Source organism: Cinclus cinclus, chromosome 1 (assembly GCF_963662255.1).
Source record: "Cinclus cinclus chromosome 1, bCinCin1.1, whole genome shotgun sequence".
Taxonomy (NCBI): domain Eukaryota; kingdom Metazoa; phylum Chordata; class Aves; order Passeriformes; family Cinclidae; genus Cinclus; species Cinclus cinclus.
This window is the reverse complement of record NC_085046.1, coordinates 127,526,051-127,539,053: the sequence shown is the minus strand read 5'-3', so window position 1 is coordinate 127,539,053 and position 13,003 is coordinate 127,526,051. Positions and strand designations below refer to the sequence as shown.

At 37.4% G+C, this 13,003-nt stretch overlaps 1 protein-coding gene across 1 annotated transcript in view; it reads left to right on the top strand.

Annotated features, from left to right (window-relative positions):
• Positions 1–1,955: 1,955 nt before the first annotated feature.
• The window catches only part of RUNX1T1 (RUNX1 partner transcriptional co-repressor 1), a 91,092-nt gene continuing 80,044 nt past the window's right edge, over positions 1,956–13,003 (top strand). The window contains exon 1 of the mRNA XM_062502914.1: positions 1,956–2,526. Coding sequence (XP_062358898.1) covers positions 2,439–2,526 — 88 coding nt within the window. The 5' untranslated portion in view covers positions 1,956–2,438. The remainder of the gene's footprint in view (positions 2,527–13,003) is intronic.

The window sequence follows — 13,003 nt, the reverse complement described above, 5'->3', positions numbered from 1 at the left end:
TGTGATTAAGGTTTTCTGTCTGCATCTGGTTTTCACATTATATTTCTGTAACAAGAATCCTTTATATGGCAGAGTTCACTCTCTGTATTTTCTATTAGCTACAGCTTGAACTACTGCATGGATTGCAGATTTACACATGTGGTTTTCATTACTTCATACCATTGAGAAAAAGTAATATTTGTTTGGGAAAGTATGTTTTTCAAAATTTCCATGGTAATGCAACATGTTGATCCTTTTTTATAACACTCATGTAAGACTACAAATTGTTTGACGCATTCTGCTTTCAGTGAAGTTCAGACATTAGACAATTTTGCATGTACATTTGAACAGCAGCAGTTTACAATTCAGGAAGCAAAAATACATTTTAAGAAGGAGATTAGTGTAGAATGGGTATAGCAAAATGCATCCATCACTTTGGAAAACGTGGCATGTAGAAGAAAATGAATGTGGGCCTGAAACAAAGGAAGAGTAGCAAATTGAAGTGATGTCTTCATTGTAAAGTAGATGACTTTTTTTTTTTAAATAATAACATTTTTATGGTAAGATGTTTAAAATTTTTTACCAGCCATGAAAAAGGAGTATGCCATTTGGCAGACAGAAGTATTGAATTTTTATATATTACATGGTTTAACATATTTGACCATAATTGTTTCTAGTGGCCAAATTAGAAAAGGTTAGCAAAACATGAATATATCATTACAGATGTTGGCTGTGTAACTCTGAATCTAAGATAGGATGTTAATTTAATATTCCACTATAAGACAGGAATTTAGGCAGATTGTGCTATTGTCACTTGGTAGAAAACTTAATGTTTAAATTATCTCAGTGAAATTAATAGGGCCACTTAGTCAGTGGAGAATTTTTCAGTTTTGGTAGGGGCATGAGCTTATGACCATAAAAATCAGATCAAACAATAACAACAATTCAGAGACTGCTGTGTACATTGATGGAAATTAAAAGTCTAGTAGGCAATTTTAAAAATACACAATTCATGCTAGGGCACAACTGAAAGGTAAATTTATTTCCTATGTTAGAACATTGTGACAACTAGAGAATTACATACAAAATAAAAATAAATTTCTAAAAGTAGTTAATGTACCCAAGTTGTGGAGCCCTAACCACATTTTTGAGTTTATTTTCCAAATGCCAGAGGCAGTTGTGTCACTTTGAGAGCTCTACAGTTGCCAAGTTCCGGGTAGAGCACTGCAGTCCTTACCACTTGTTTTCACTGAGATCAGTGGAATTTTGGCTTCTCTCAGGACTGTGGGGAAATGTCTGACCATGACCACTGGAAAGAAAGAAAGGGCTTTTGTGACGTCCTTTGTTCTGTAACCTTAACTTTAACTTGGGAAGGTTTGTTTTGATTTGAGAAGGGTGCTTGTTTGTGGGAAAGATTGCAATTTCTAGCAAAATCACAAATGTGATCTCTTGCAAATGCTCTTGGGCAATGCTTTTTTTTTTTTTTTTTTTTTTTTTTTTTAAGAAAGATCTGGTCCAGAAGAGGGTTGGGGCTGGATTCTGGGTTAGATGCATGAGCTGCGGCTGGATCCTTGTGCATGCTTAACTTGATGCCCCAAAATACTAGAATAGTGGTTGCAGATTGAAGCATGTATATAACTGTGTGTGCTTGGCTCTGAAAAAAACTTTGTCTTGACATAATTATGAACCCCTGAAAAGCATATTAATGCCTTGGAAAAACTGACACCTGTGATACAGACTTACACAAATCACAGTGTATTTGTGTAACCCAAATAAACAGGTTTGTTAGGTGTTGGAGTGGGAGGGAAATTGCCTTTTCAGAAGTGGGAAGATGATTTGTAAATATATCAATAGCTTTTTGATCTGCCTTTCTTTAAATGTGTTTGCTGTTATGACTTACAAATCCAATTTAGTATAGTGACTTGTAAATTGGAAGATCTCTATTTTTAGTAAACATTTTGATTTAATAAGTGATTCTCTAGAGCTTCTGTTGAACCAGGTAAAGTATGTCATATTTTATATTATATGAATGTATTTAAACCCAAGCATTTTTACAGAATTAACTAATAGGTAGAACACAGGCTGACCTTAATTTGTTGCCTTCTACATGTCAGCTGTTTTAACTGAGCAAGTTATGAAACAACCTTTGTTGAAGAATTAATACAGTTTTAAAGTACTACCTTATATTAGCTAAGAAAATGTGGTTACTTGGTTTAGATTAATGTTTCTGTCTTCCCTTTTTATTTAAAAGACTACTATTATCATGCAAATGAAGGGGTGTGGTGCTTCAAACAGGCTGTGATATATGCTTTTTTTTCTTCTTTTTTTTTCTTTTTTTTTTTTTTTTTTCTTTTTCATTTGTTGTTGTCAATAGAAAAGATTGATCTCTGGGCTGGTGAACATATCATCTGTCCCAGTCAGAAAAGGAAAGAGGAAATTAGCAGAGCGATTGGTGGAGAATGATATCTGTCAAAAGAAACACTTGGAGAGCACTGAGTTTAGTGATAGGTGACTGCCGGAAAAAAGGGAACTTTGAATTGTGTCAAGGTAAGGAACAGAAAAATACTTGATTTTATAATGTGAATACCTTTTAGAAGTTATTTGTGAGTATATAATGACTGTACCTTGTCTTGTAAACTGTAATTAAAAAAGAATCTTTCCCTTTAGCTCCAAAGAGTCTGTCTAAATCAAGGAAGGTGCTGTCTTAATTTAATACCAGTGAGAAAAGAATACTGCAATGCTAATAAACTACATTAGTCATGACTTTTCTAAAATCTTCAATACATATATGTGAATATTTTAACTTTGGGGTTCTTTTTGTGTTTTTAATGACATAGTTGCTCTTTATGTGTCATGTCAATATTACTTGGCTGTGTTGCGGAAATAGTGACGTTTTCTGAACTGTGAATTGGAATAGTATTTACAACCAGGTTAAGAGACAGTTGTATTCACATTGGCAAAACAGTTGTTTGTAATTTAGTGAAATCCTCTGGCAAACTCGTTGCATCAAACTGGGAATCTGTGATAAATTTTATCGAGATGATAAAGTGAATGGATATTTCTGCTTCTTGTGTGCAAAGATTTTTACTGGAAAAATAAATCTGGTATTGCTGGAAAAAAATTCTAGATAACCTATGACAGTTGTTCCTGTCTTTACTGTAACTACAGTTTTTCTTCTAAAATGGTGTGTGTCTGGATGGCAAGAAACTGCTAAACTGGTTTTAAGTGCTTTCCAACACTTGGATAACTTTCTTTCTCAGTGTTTGACCCTGTTGCCTGACATAACTTTGATAGAGTGTGGTACCAAAATAAGATGAATAGTGTCTGATTAATCTCAGCTTTGTGCTGGATAGTTTTAAAGGTAGCTCAGCCTTGATTACTTGTTTTGCCACCTGAGACACCATGGCCCATGCTGCTCTGCCTGCGGGGTGTGGAGAGATGGAGAACATCTGAGAGAGCCAGCGTGAGCCTCTGCACATCACTGTGTGGCAAGGGCCAGGCCTGAGGTTTTGTGCACCAGTGTGAACATATTTTAAAAAAATTAAATCCTAATAAAAATGAATTTGCATTCTAACTTGGGTTCCTAGTTTAAAAGAAATACATGCTCTTGTGGGACCTTTATGTACTCAGGCAGCATTGGAAGAGAATGAATAATCTTAGCAGGGTTTCTTCTTGTATTTTGATTTTGCTTATTTAGCAGTGTATACCTTCTGACTGTTTTCTCCTTTTTACTGTCTACAGTCTTGTTTTTCAAAGTGCAAATGTACCCTGTACAGGTGGTTGTTGGTTGGTTTCTTTTGCCATATGGATCTTCATAAATGATTTAAAAAATAAATAAATGTAAAAGTAAAGATGTCATGCCTGAAGCATGAAGTGCTGGCATACTAATGGGAAGTTTATTGTGGTTTATTGCTGTCAGAGAATGTGCAAGATAGTGGAAATTTCCTACAGCTTCGGAGAAAGGCTTATTTTCTAGTACCATTAATTTAAAGAAAGGGAATTGATATGACTAGAATTCACTTCATCTCTATAAAGTCCAGCTGATCTGATGGTTGCTGACGTACTCATAAAAGGGAGGGAACAGTACCTTATCCCTCTTGTTCACTGTTGTGTAGGTTGTGCTCTCTATATTGTCTGCGTGCAGGCACATCTCTGTCATGGTGAAGTTGCTGTGTACTGCATAATTCCTTTCCCTGTGTAGTTCTATCAGTTGTACCTTTTTACCTAAATAAACAAATTTCTCTGTGACATCTCTTACAGAGTTAACAATATTGTGTAGTTTTCACTGTGGTAATGAAGAATTCAAAACTGCTTTGTAGCTCTTAGAGAGTGATCAGTGGTGGTTAACAGTTCTTAGATCTTTGGCCATTCCCATTTTGACATTTACTTGAATTGAGGTGACTGTGGCATGCACAAAAATTTTAGTCTTAAATGGCAAAGAAGCTCCACATTTTCAGCATTTATTTTATTTTAAATTTCAGTGAGTTATTAGAGATGAAGCCAACACTGTTTGAGCTTAACTTAATATGGACTTTGCTGTGCCCAAGAAGATTTGACTTGCTATTTGAAACCTAAATGGAGTAAAAGGCAAATAAAAAGTGTTTTGAGTCTATTGCCCCCTTGAAGCAATGGCCTCTTGTACCAATCACTGTTTCTGCTGATGTCACCCCTTTCAAGCATCCTCATCTTTGTTTTGCTATTGCAAAGTCATCTTCTCTTGGCTTCCTTTTTTATCTTCAAAACAATTGTTTGCTTACCAATGTATCTTAAGTATTACAGCGAAAATAATAAAGTCCCCTTCAAACATGCCACAGATGCAAAAGAGTAAGCAAGTGTATTATAGACAGTGAGTTGTCCTTCCAATCAGAATTTCATCTGTTCATGTGGTGCACACCTGTGGCTTGCTGGCATTGCTCTTGATTGGAGTGTGAGAAAGCATAATGAAAAACAAAGCCAGGATGACAAGGAGAGATTCCACAGCAAATATGGGTTATTTCTCATTAGTAGGAAAGTGAAATTCAAAATACTGGTTTGGAGACAGCTTCCTGGTATGTGGGAGCATGTATGAATGACTGCAAAGGATACTGGTGCCCTGCTCGCTGCTACCTTGCAAATAAAGCATTTTTCTCTCTAGGTCAGGTTGATTTGGGCCAGTTGAGAGCAGTGGTTGCTTTCTCCTCCTTGCTTTGTGAGCCAGTAAAAGTATCCTGGGCAGGAGTCCAGCTTTTGAAGTACAAAGAAAATAACCCATAATCTATATAGAATGCTAGCGGATGGGGAAGGGAGGAAATTTACAGAGAATAAGTGAGTTTGAGAACAACTGTGTTAAAAGTAGAATGTGAGGGGAGTGTGTGTGTTTGACATGAGTATTTATTTTAATTTGAAAATACGATCTTTGAAACCTTTCGGGTGAGCAGAGGACAAGATCTTGCATTATGATGTATTTATTGGTAAACTGAAACGAAGTGCTCCAGTTCAAGTTCCTTTTTCAAAGGGATTTTTTTTCCCCTCCGAATTTGCAGAGTTTTAGGTTCCTTCCCTGTGCCACCCCCCCCCCCCACTCCCCGCTCTCCCTCAATGTAATGTGTCTCTGATAACGTTAATGGGCTTTGCCCCACATGGAGCAGCAAGTGTATTGTACCACTGCTCACTGATCCCAGGTCAGTGTGATGCGTGAAATCAATTTATTTGAATCTCTTTGCCTGTATAGGAATTTGGCAGCGTGCCAGTTGTTTTCATTTAATGTTCTTTGTGTCGAACACAGACAAGCAGGCATGCTTTTGTACTCCTCTTTCTTCTGAGCTCTTCTCTTTTCAGCCAATACTCTATTCTGCGGATTTTTCAGAAAGAAGTAGGAATGTGTTACCTTTTTTAAAAATAATTTTTGTTTAAATAGCCTTTAAAGAGCGTAGAAACTAGGTCAGTCACAGAGCAGCCCTGTGCAGGGATTTCTGCCAAGTATAGGTGGCAACACCTGCCCTTTCCCATTTCTGAAATTTGGGAAAACAGAGAGAGAAAACACTGGTCTATTTTTTCTAATGCCTAGGTCTATGATTTCTGTCCTCTTTTAAGACAAAGACTCTTCAATAATGCTTAAATCCGAATAATTTTATTTCTAAATAAGTGAATGTCTGGTTGTTGGCTGGACAAATAGGCAATATGTTTCAGGATATTTTTGAGTAACCTTAAACGAAACATTAATTTGGGAATCCCGTGCCTCATTTTTTTTCTCTGCTCCTCCTCTCCCCCCAGTAAATTTAATATTTTGAATGGCTGGCTGAAGAACAGCTGCTGCAGCCAAGTACCTACCCATTTCTTTCATTTTTTCCCTTCTTTTTATGAGAAATCAAGGTGCGTGGAACAGAGCAAATAATTTAGCCCTTCGTGAAGTGGGGGTGGGGGAGGGAGGGAATAGCAGCAGACATTTCCAGGAGGATTTGTTTTGGAGGCGGGTGTGCAGAGGCAGGAGCAGCAGTGGAAGGCTCTGCGGGTGAGGAAGTGGATGTGCAGAACCGCGGAGCCGCCGCGCAGGGGTCAGACTCGTACACATCAGCCCCGTTTCCTTGTTTAATTACCTGAAGAGCAAAACATCCAGGCTGGGAGTGTGTGAAAACCCAGTATCTCGAGCAGCAGTTTGCTGCTCTGACATCCTGCGAGGCCAGCCCCGTCTGTCCGCAAACGTCAGGGCTGGTTCCTGACAGGGGGCTATCTCTGCCGGGCCTCGGTTCCTTCCATTCAGGAGGCATTGTGTGGAAGAGGGTTTGGTCAGGAATTTGAGGTTCCTGCCGGTTCTTCCAGCCCGGACAGCCCTGTGACAGATAGGCATGACTTTATTTTTTTTTATTTTTTTTTTAAAGAATAATAATAATAATAAAGACAAAAAAATTGGCTCTTTTTAGTCTTTCCCTTGTAATTCTGGCATTGTTGTAACACTGACTGGAACAAAACATTAACCCTTTTGCTTCTGAATGTGCATACTTTTTTTTTTATTTATTTTTTCTCTTGCTTGATCTCTTATTTTCAGAAATCAAATCAAATTATTTGAGGTAGATTTTGTTCTAAGCAACAGTTAAACTTTTGAAAATAGTATTTTTTGTTGTTATCATCTATAGAATCATCATGCTTGGCATATTAAGCTTGTCCTTTTAAGTGTGCTTGGCAGTATTATTTTTCTTTGTCCCCTGGATTCAAACCAAGCTAGTGTTTGTTTCTGGCCCATTAAAACAGTAACGGCAGCTGTCAATGCTTCCATCCTCATTATTCATGTGATTTTCTTAGATGCCCAGTTTGCTGTTCAGTTTTAAAGTGCTGGGGTAAGGTCAGTTATAGCTGCTGTTTGTTGTGGTCACAGGCAGGTTTGGGTCCATAGATGAATAGTGTTCATTGGGATGTAAAGGTCCTGCCTATAGCTGAAAGAAACTGTATGTTTACATAGACAAAGGCCTCGGACAGGTGTTTGGTTGTTTCGGTTTTTGTTTGTTTATTTAATTTCTTTGGGGTTTTTGTTTGTTTTAGCTTTTGTCTGGTTTTATTTTGTTAGTTTGTTTTTGGTTTTGTTTTGGGGTTTTTTTATATGTGTGTAAAGAACTAAAGTACAATTTCTTGTTTGAATGATAAGTGAAGAATATTACAGTTATTTGTACAATTCAATAATTAAGTTCATTACATAGAGGTGTAAATAGTTGCACAGGTAGAATTTAAGATCACCAGGTACAAGTAGTAGAAGGAGGGAACATAATTAATAAGGCCTTCCAGCCAAACTGAGCATTGCCTGTGACTGTTGCCTTTTATTGTTGTGGGCAGAAGCTGGTCCAAGAAAGATATTTGTGGTTGCAGGAGTAGAGAAGGAGAGCTGAAAATTAACTAAGGTTTCATTTGCATTCATTCGGAAGGCTTTTGGTCCAGCCTGTAGAGTTATGCCCACAGGCTCAGCAAACATATTCATGTGCTAGAGATTTTGGATGCTTTGTAGGTGAGCTTGAAATCTTTCAAGCAGTTAGATTTTCCCTGTTAATATTTAATTGGAAATTTATAATACAAATGTTAAGGGCATACTTTTCTTCTTGCATGCAGACATTGCCAGGTAAGATTTTGGGTACCCTCGAGTGAGAGAGGTAGCCTTCAATGTGCATATGCATATGCAGTCCAGGAGTCACCTACAGAGCAGGTCCCAAAGAGTCATTGTCATTTATTGTAACACTAATCCCCTCTCTGAAAAGGATTTTCAGGGGATGGTTCAACAAAGAGCTGTTACAGTGTTATCAGATTGATAATTGTGATCTAATGAACTCTTAAATATGTACAATAATCCTTCACCTTTAGAATCAAGCCCCTTTCTTTAGTACAAACTCCCTAGGTTACTCTGGTGTAAGAGTGCCTTTAAGTAAAAGTGGATTACTTAGACATGTAGTTTTAAGTGTCTGTCCTGTCATATTGTAAAGAAGCCCTAATTTAAATAAGCATTACTTATATCCGTAGGATAAAAAAAAAAAAGATGGTTTATGCATTGTGGTCAGTCTCATATTCCTGAGTGGAACACGACACATGTACAGGGTTTGTACATATGAGGAAAATTGTCTCTACGAAAGCACTGTCTGTTAGTTTAACCTTTACAAGTCACATAAGTTGTGTCCCTCTTTTCCAGTGGTTTTTTTAAAATTTTTTAAATGTTTTTTAAAATTTTTTTTGCAGAGTTTATAATCCAATGAACTGTCCATGACCTCTAGCCAACCACTGCCCACCTCAGCCAGCAGTCCATTAAATGAAAAGTTCTCCGTGGATTTGTGGTGACAACAGCCACCACATTATCTTTCCTCCTACCCATTGGCTGTCTAGAGCCTCCTTGAAAATAACAAGTGTTAGCCTTTACATTGGGGTTGCCACTCAAAAATTCCTTGGTGACAATGGTTTTAAATCAGCATTCACTTAAAAAAAATATCTTGTCCATCTCCACAATCCTCTGCTGTGATAATCTTGCTTAAGGAAAGTTCTTGCGGATAATAGTTCCCAAGATGGTTTGGGCTTTATTAAAACTGGCCCCTTGCATTGTGCCCAAACATTTACTGCTTCTCTTTGCAGATGTTCTTCTAGTGTAAAGTGGTATAATTTGCTCTTGGTATGAAATTCCACTTCATAATCACCTCTGCGTTTTTCTGCTTCTCTTCTGAATGGTTACAATGAAGCACCATGTGGAGTACAACACAATTAGATGAAGTTATATTTACAGGTCTGTGTTCCTCAAGGCTCCTCCCAGTTCTTAAACAAAGATTTTGTATTTTAATTTTCCTTAGCTATGATGGAATTCATCTGGGCAGGCTAGAATCACAGATATTAGGTCAACACATGGTCCTTCCAGGGACTTGGATGTGCTTCTTCAATAGCACTTTAAGTGAATACCATTCTGGCTTAGTTTTGTAATGGAAACCTAACTGACACGGTGTTTTTCCCTCAGTGTTGGTCGTTGCTATTCAGTTTATGTGCTAATTGTGGGTAATATTTTATGGTAATACTCACACCTTGAAATTCTGGAACTTATTTCAGCTGCCAAGGTTTGGTGGAGGTGGGAGAAGATAAATGTCCAAGGCAGCTGGAGCAGAGGCAGGTCATGTAGTGAGCTGGAGAAGAGGAGATGTGTAGCAGAGAGAGGGTGGCCCCAGATTTTTGAATTTAGGAGTAGATGTGGTGGCAGAGAGAAAACAAAGGACAGTGATTAGAAAAGTGAGAGAAAAATGTGATGGAAGTTATAACTAAGGAAACCATGGAAAGAAAAAGATTTGACTAAAATCAGCACCTTCCTTTTGTCACTTAAAAAAACGGTAATGCTTTTCTGTCATCAAGGGTTGAATGAATCTGTGTACTGGTTCTGCTGTGTTTCCAGATGCTGAACTGCATTAGAGCAGTTCATTTGGCAATACTGCTTGGCATTTTAGCAATTACAGGGTCTGCCAGTGGGTTGTCCTATTACAACTGTGAGAAAACTCATCCATAAAAGAAGGACTGTTCTGTTTGGACTTAGTTCTCTTCATGTAGAAATCTGTCCCCGTTCCCCCCCCCGCCTTTGTTCCATTAGACCTCCTAATTCATCACGGAAACAGAAAATACTTGATGATGAGGTGACTTTCTCACCTGACTCTGGAAAGCAAATAATTTAAATGGAGAAATAATACTTAGCTGTCCTAGATATGCTGAAATATTTATTTACAGGCCTCATTCACTTGCCCTCTTGAAATTAATCAGTAGTTGACAGATGTCATACTAAAATAAAGCATTAATAGTAAACACCAACATGCTGTTCAATGGCACTGCTGTGATGTTATGGGCACTACTGTGTGTATAAAAAACACCACCAGACATGCAGAATGGCCAGGTTTCCAGCCCATTATAGTGGAGGCCAATGCAAAGATTTTGCTACCTGATGTAAGACTAAGCTTTATTTTCTGGGTACTTTTCAGTGTGTTTTGCTAGCACAACCATATCCCTGTATTGTTGGGAAAAAATTATATATAGATGCGTTGAATAATACAGTTCTTTAATTTCCCTTATATTTCTGATAACTGCTGTGGTTTGCAAATTCCTATTGAGCTCATCAGGAACAGTAACTTTGTGTGAAGGCCCCTTTGAACAAAGTTTTTGTGCCATTATAAATGCAGTAAATAACTACAAGTTGATTATTGTATGACAAAAGGGTGAAGAAGGGAGGTCAATAGGTAAAAATATTTGCATATAAACCATTTTCCCCCTGTTGAAAATGGCAGTATGAGCATAAATAAATGGTTTGTATTGCTGTGTATTTGCTCCACCTCGTGGTTTTTCCTGGAAGTGCTTTTAATTTTCCTAATAAGGGGAAGTTGTCTTTAATATAAAAGACATTTCTCAGAGTAAAGGCAACTTCATTCTTTTGTTTCTTTTGTTCTTTCTCTCTCTCCTTTTTTCTTCCTTTCTTCCTTCCTTTCTTCCTTTCTTTCTTCCTTTCTTTCTTTCCTTTCTTTCCTTTCTTTCCTTTCTTTCCTTTCTTTCCTTTCTTTCCTTTCTTTCCTTTCTTCCTTTCTTTCCTTTCTTCCTTTCTCTCTTTCCTTTCTCTCTTTCCTTTCTCCCTTTTCTCCATTCTTTCTCTTAGCAATAGCATTGCAATAGGCAGATTTGTGGAAAGAAAATATAATTTGATATTTGTCTTGGCTACAATTTGTCAGCACAGAGATCTCTATGAAAATGTAGCATTCCAAATCCATTAGTAATTACAGTTTATTCTGGGGCTTATTTAGAGTATTCTCAGACTCATCTAGAGATTAGTAATTGCTGACAAGTCTGTGGCTTGTAGAGTTATATGTGATCAGTGAAAGGGAGGATTTGCTATGACTTTCCCCCCCCCTCCCCCCAGTTCTGAGCCCCTCGATGAGAAGTAGCAGTGTTATCGAAAAAGAGAGTTACTATGCTTAAGTGTTAGTGCTGTACATCAGCATAAAATCTGTCTCTCATTAAGATAGCTTTGCAAACATTGTTTTCTTTGGAATTCTTAAGGACTTGGTTGGGCTTTGATCATCTCATTGTTCTTCTTAGGTTATTCTTTTCCTTTAGAGTGTAATGGCTCCCTAACAGAAGGTGAAGTTTAGAAAATAGTGTCTCCATATGCAAGGGATTTAGAGACCTTTTTATTGTCTTTAAAAATGTCATTCATAGTCCTCATTAGCATTTATTGTTGCAAGCATACAAGCAGAAAATGTGAAATTGGTATGTCATGAATAGCTCCACAGAGCTCTAGAGCCCTGAAATTTTGCCTGCAGTGTGGTGTGGGGCAGGCATTGAGAGAAAGCTGGCCAGATGGCTGCCAGCACAGAGCAGAGCTGCAGGTTTTTGTCTCTGGTGCTGAGAGGAGGGAAAGTTCACTGGAGCATACGCTATCACCCCATGCATTTTAACAAAACTAACTCGCCATCAGTCAAAATGGGGAGGTGGTGACATTGAAACAAAAGTTTTCAATATAATGTAACAATCCTTGTCAAATGAATAAAATATGTTTAGTTTGTGTCACAAATATTGACATGTTACAGAGAAAAATGCAAGGCTCAAATTTATGGCTAGTGGTAGATACACTTTCACACAAATATGCCCTACATTATCTTTATTATGAAGATCCTATACATTGAAAAAACATTGATTAGAGGTCAAAACATGGGTTAATACGCTACAGCAGGAGGAGTTTCCCTACCCATGTTAAATGAACAAAAACCCTGAGCTTCAAGTCAAAAAGCAACTGATAGCTTGAAACCCTTTTTTTCCTTCACTGCCCCCCTCTACCCTTCTTTTTGTATCTTAAAATATGGCCATAGTTCAGCAGAAGCAGATATTCTCTTCCTGGCTTCTCCAGGTCACACTGAATGTGTTCTTTCTCTGTTAGTGAGACTGCATCATTGGTATTTTCTTTCAGAAATATTTTCAAATCAATATCAAATTTTCTAAAGTGCATGAGTGGTGTCTATGCACAGATGGTGTGGTAATTTTCTTTGAAGTCAAATGATGATAAAAATTAGCAGTCAATTCTAATTTACTTTACCCACATTATAGAAAATATAATATTTAATTAAAATGTGAGGCAAAACTTGTTTAGCCTAGATCTAGTGAAAGAAAATAGACCCCAAGACCCAAGACAGGTACACTTATATGTGTGTTTGTTGTCCATGTGACTGTTCTTATTAAAATGTATATAGAGAGCAAAAGAGCATGCATTCTTTAAGGCCTGAATGTTGTCCCTCCCATTCTGAGTCAGTTAATTTCTTGTGGCACTATTCTTTCATGTTAGGTCGTAATCTATATTTTCATTGTTTTAAAACCTGAAATGCACTCAAAATGACACTGGAATTTCTGTGTGTTCAACAAGAATTAATTTTTGGGGTTTTTTGGATCAAAAAGCAATAGGCAGTCTAGGTTGTTAAGTTTAATGCATTGTCAAGGCTGCATTTTCTCAACAGATGATTCAAAATACTCTTTGTAATATTGCTGAAATATGGATATAACTTACCTTACAAGT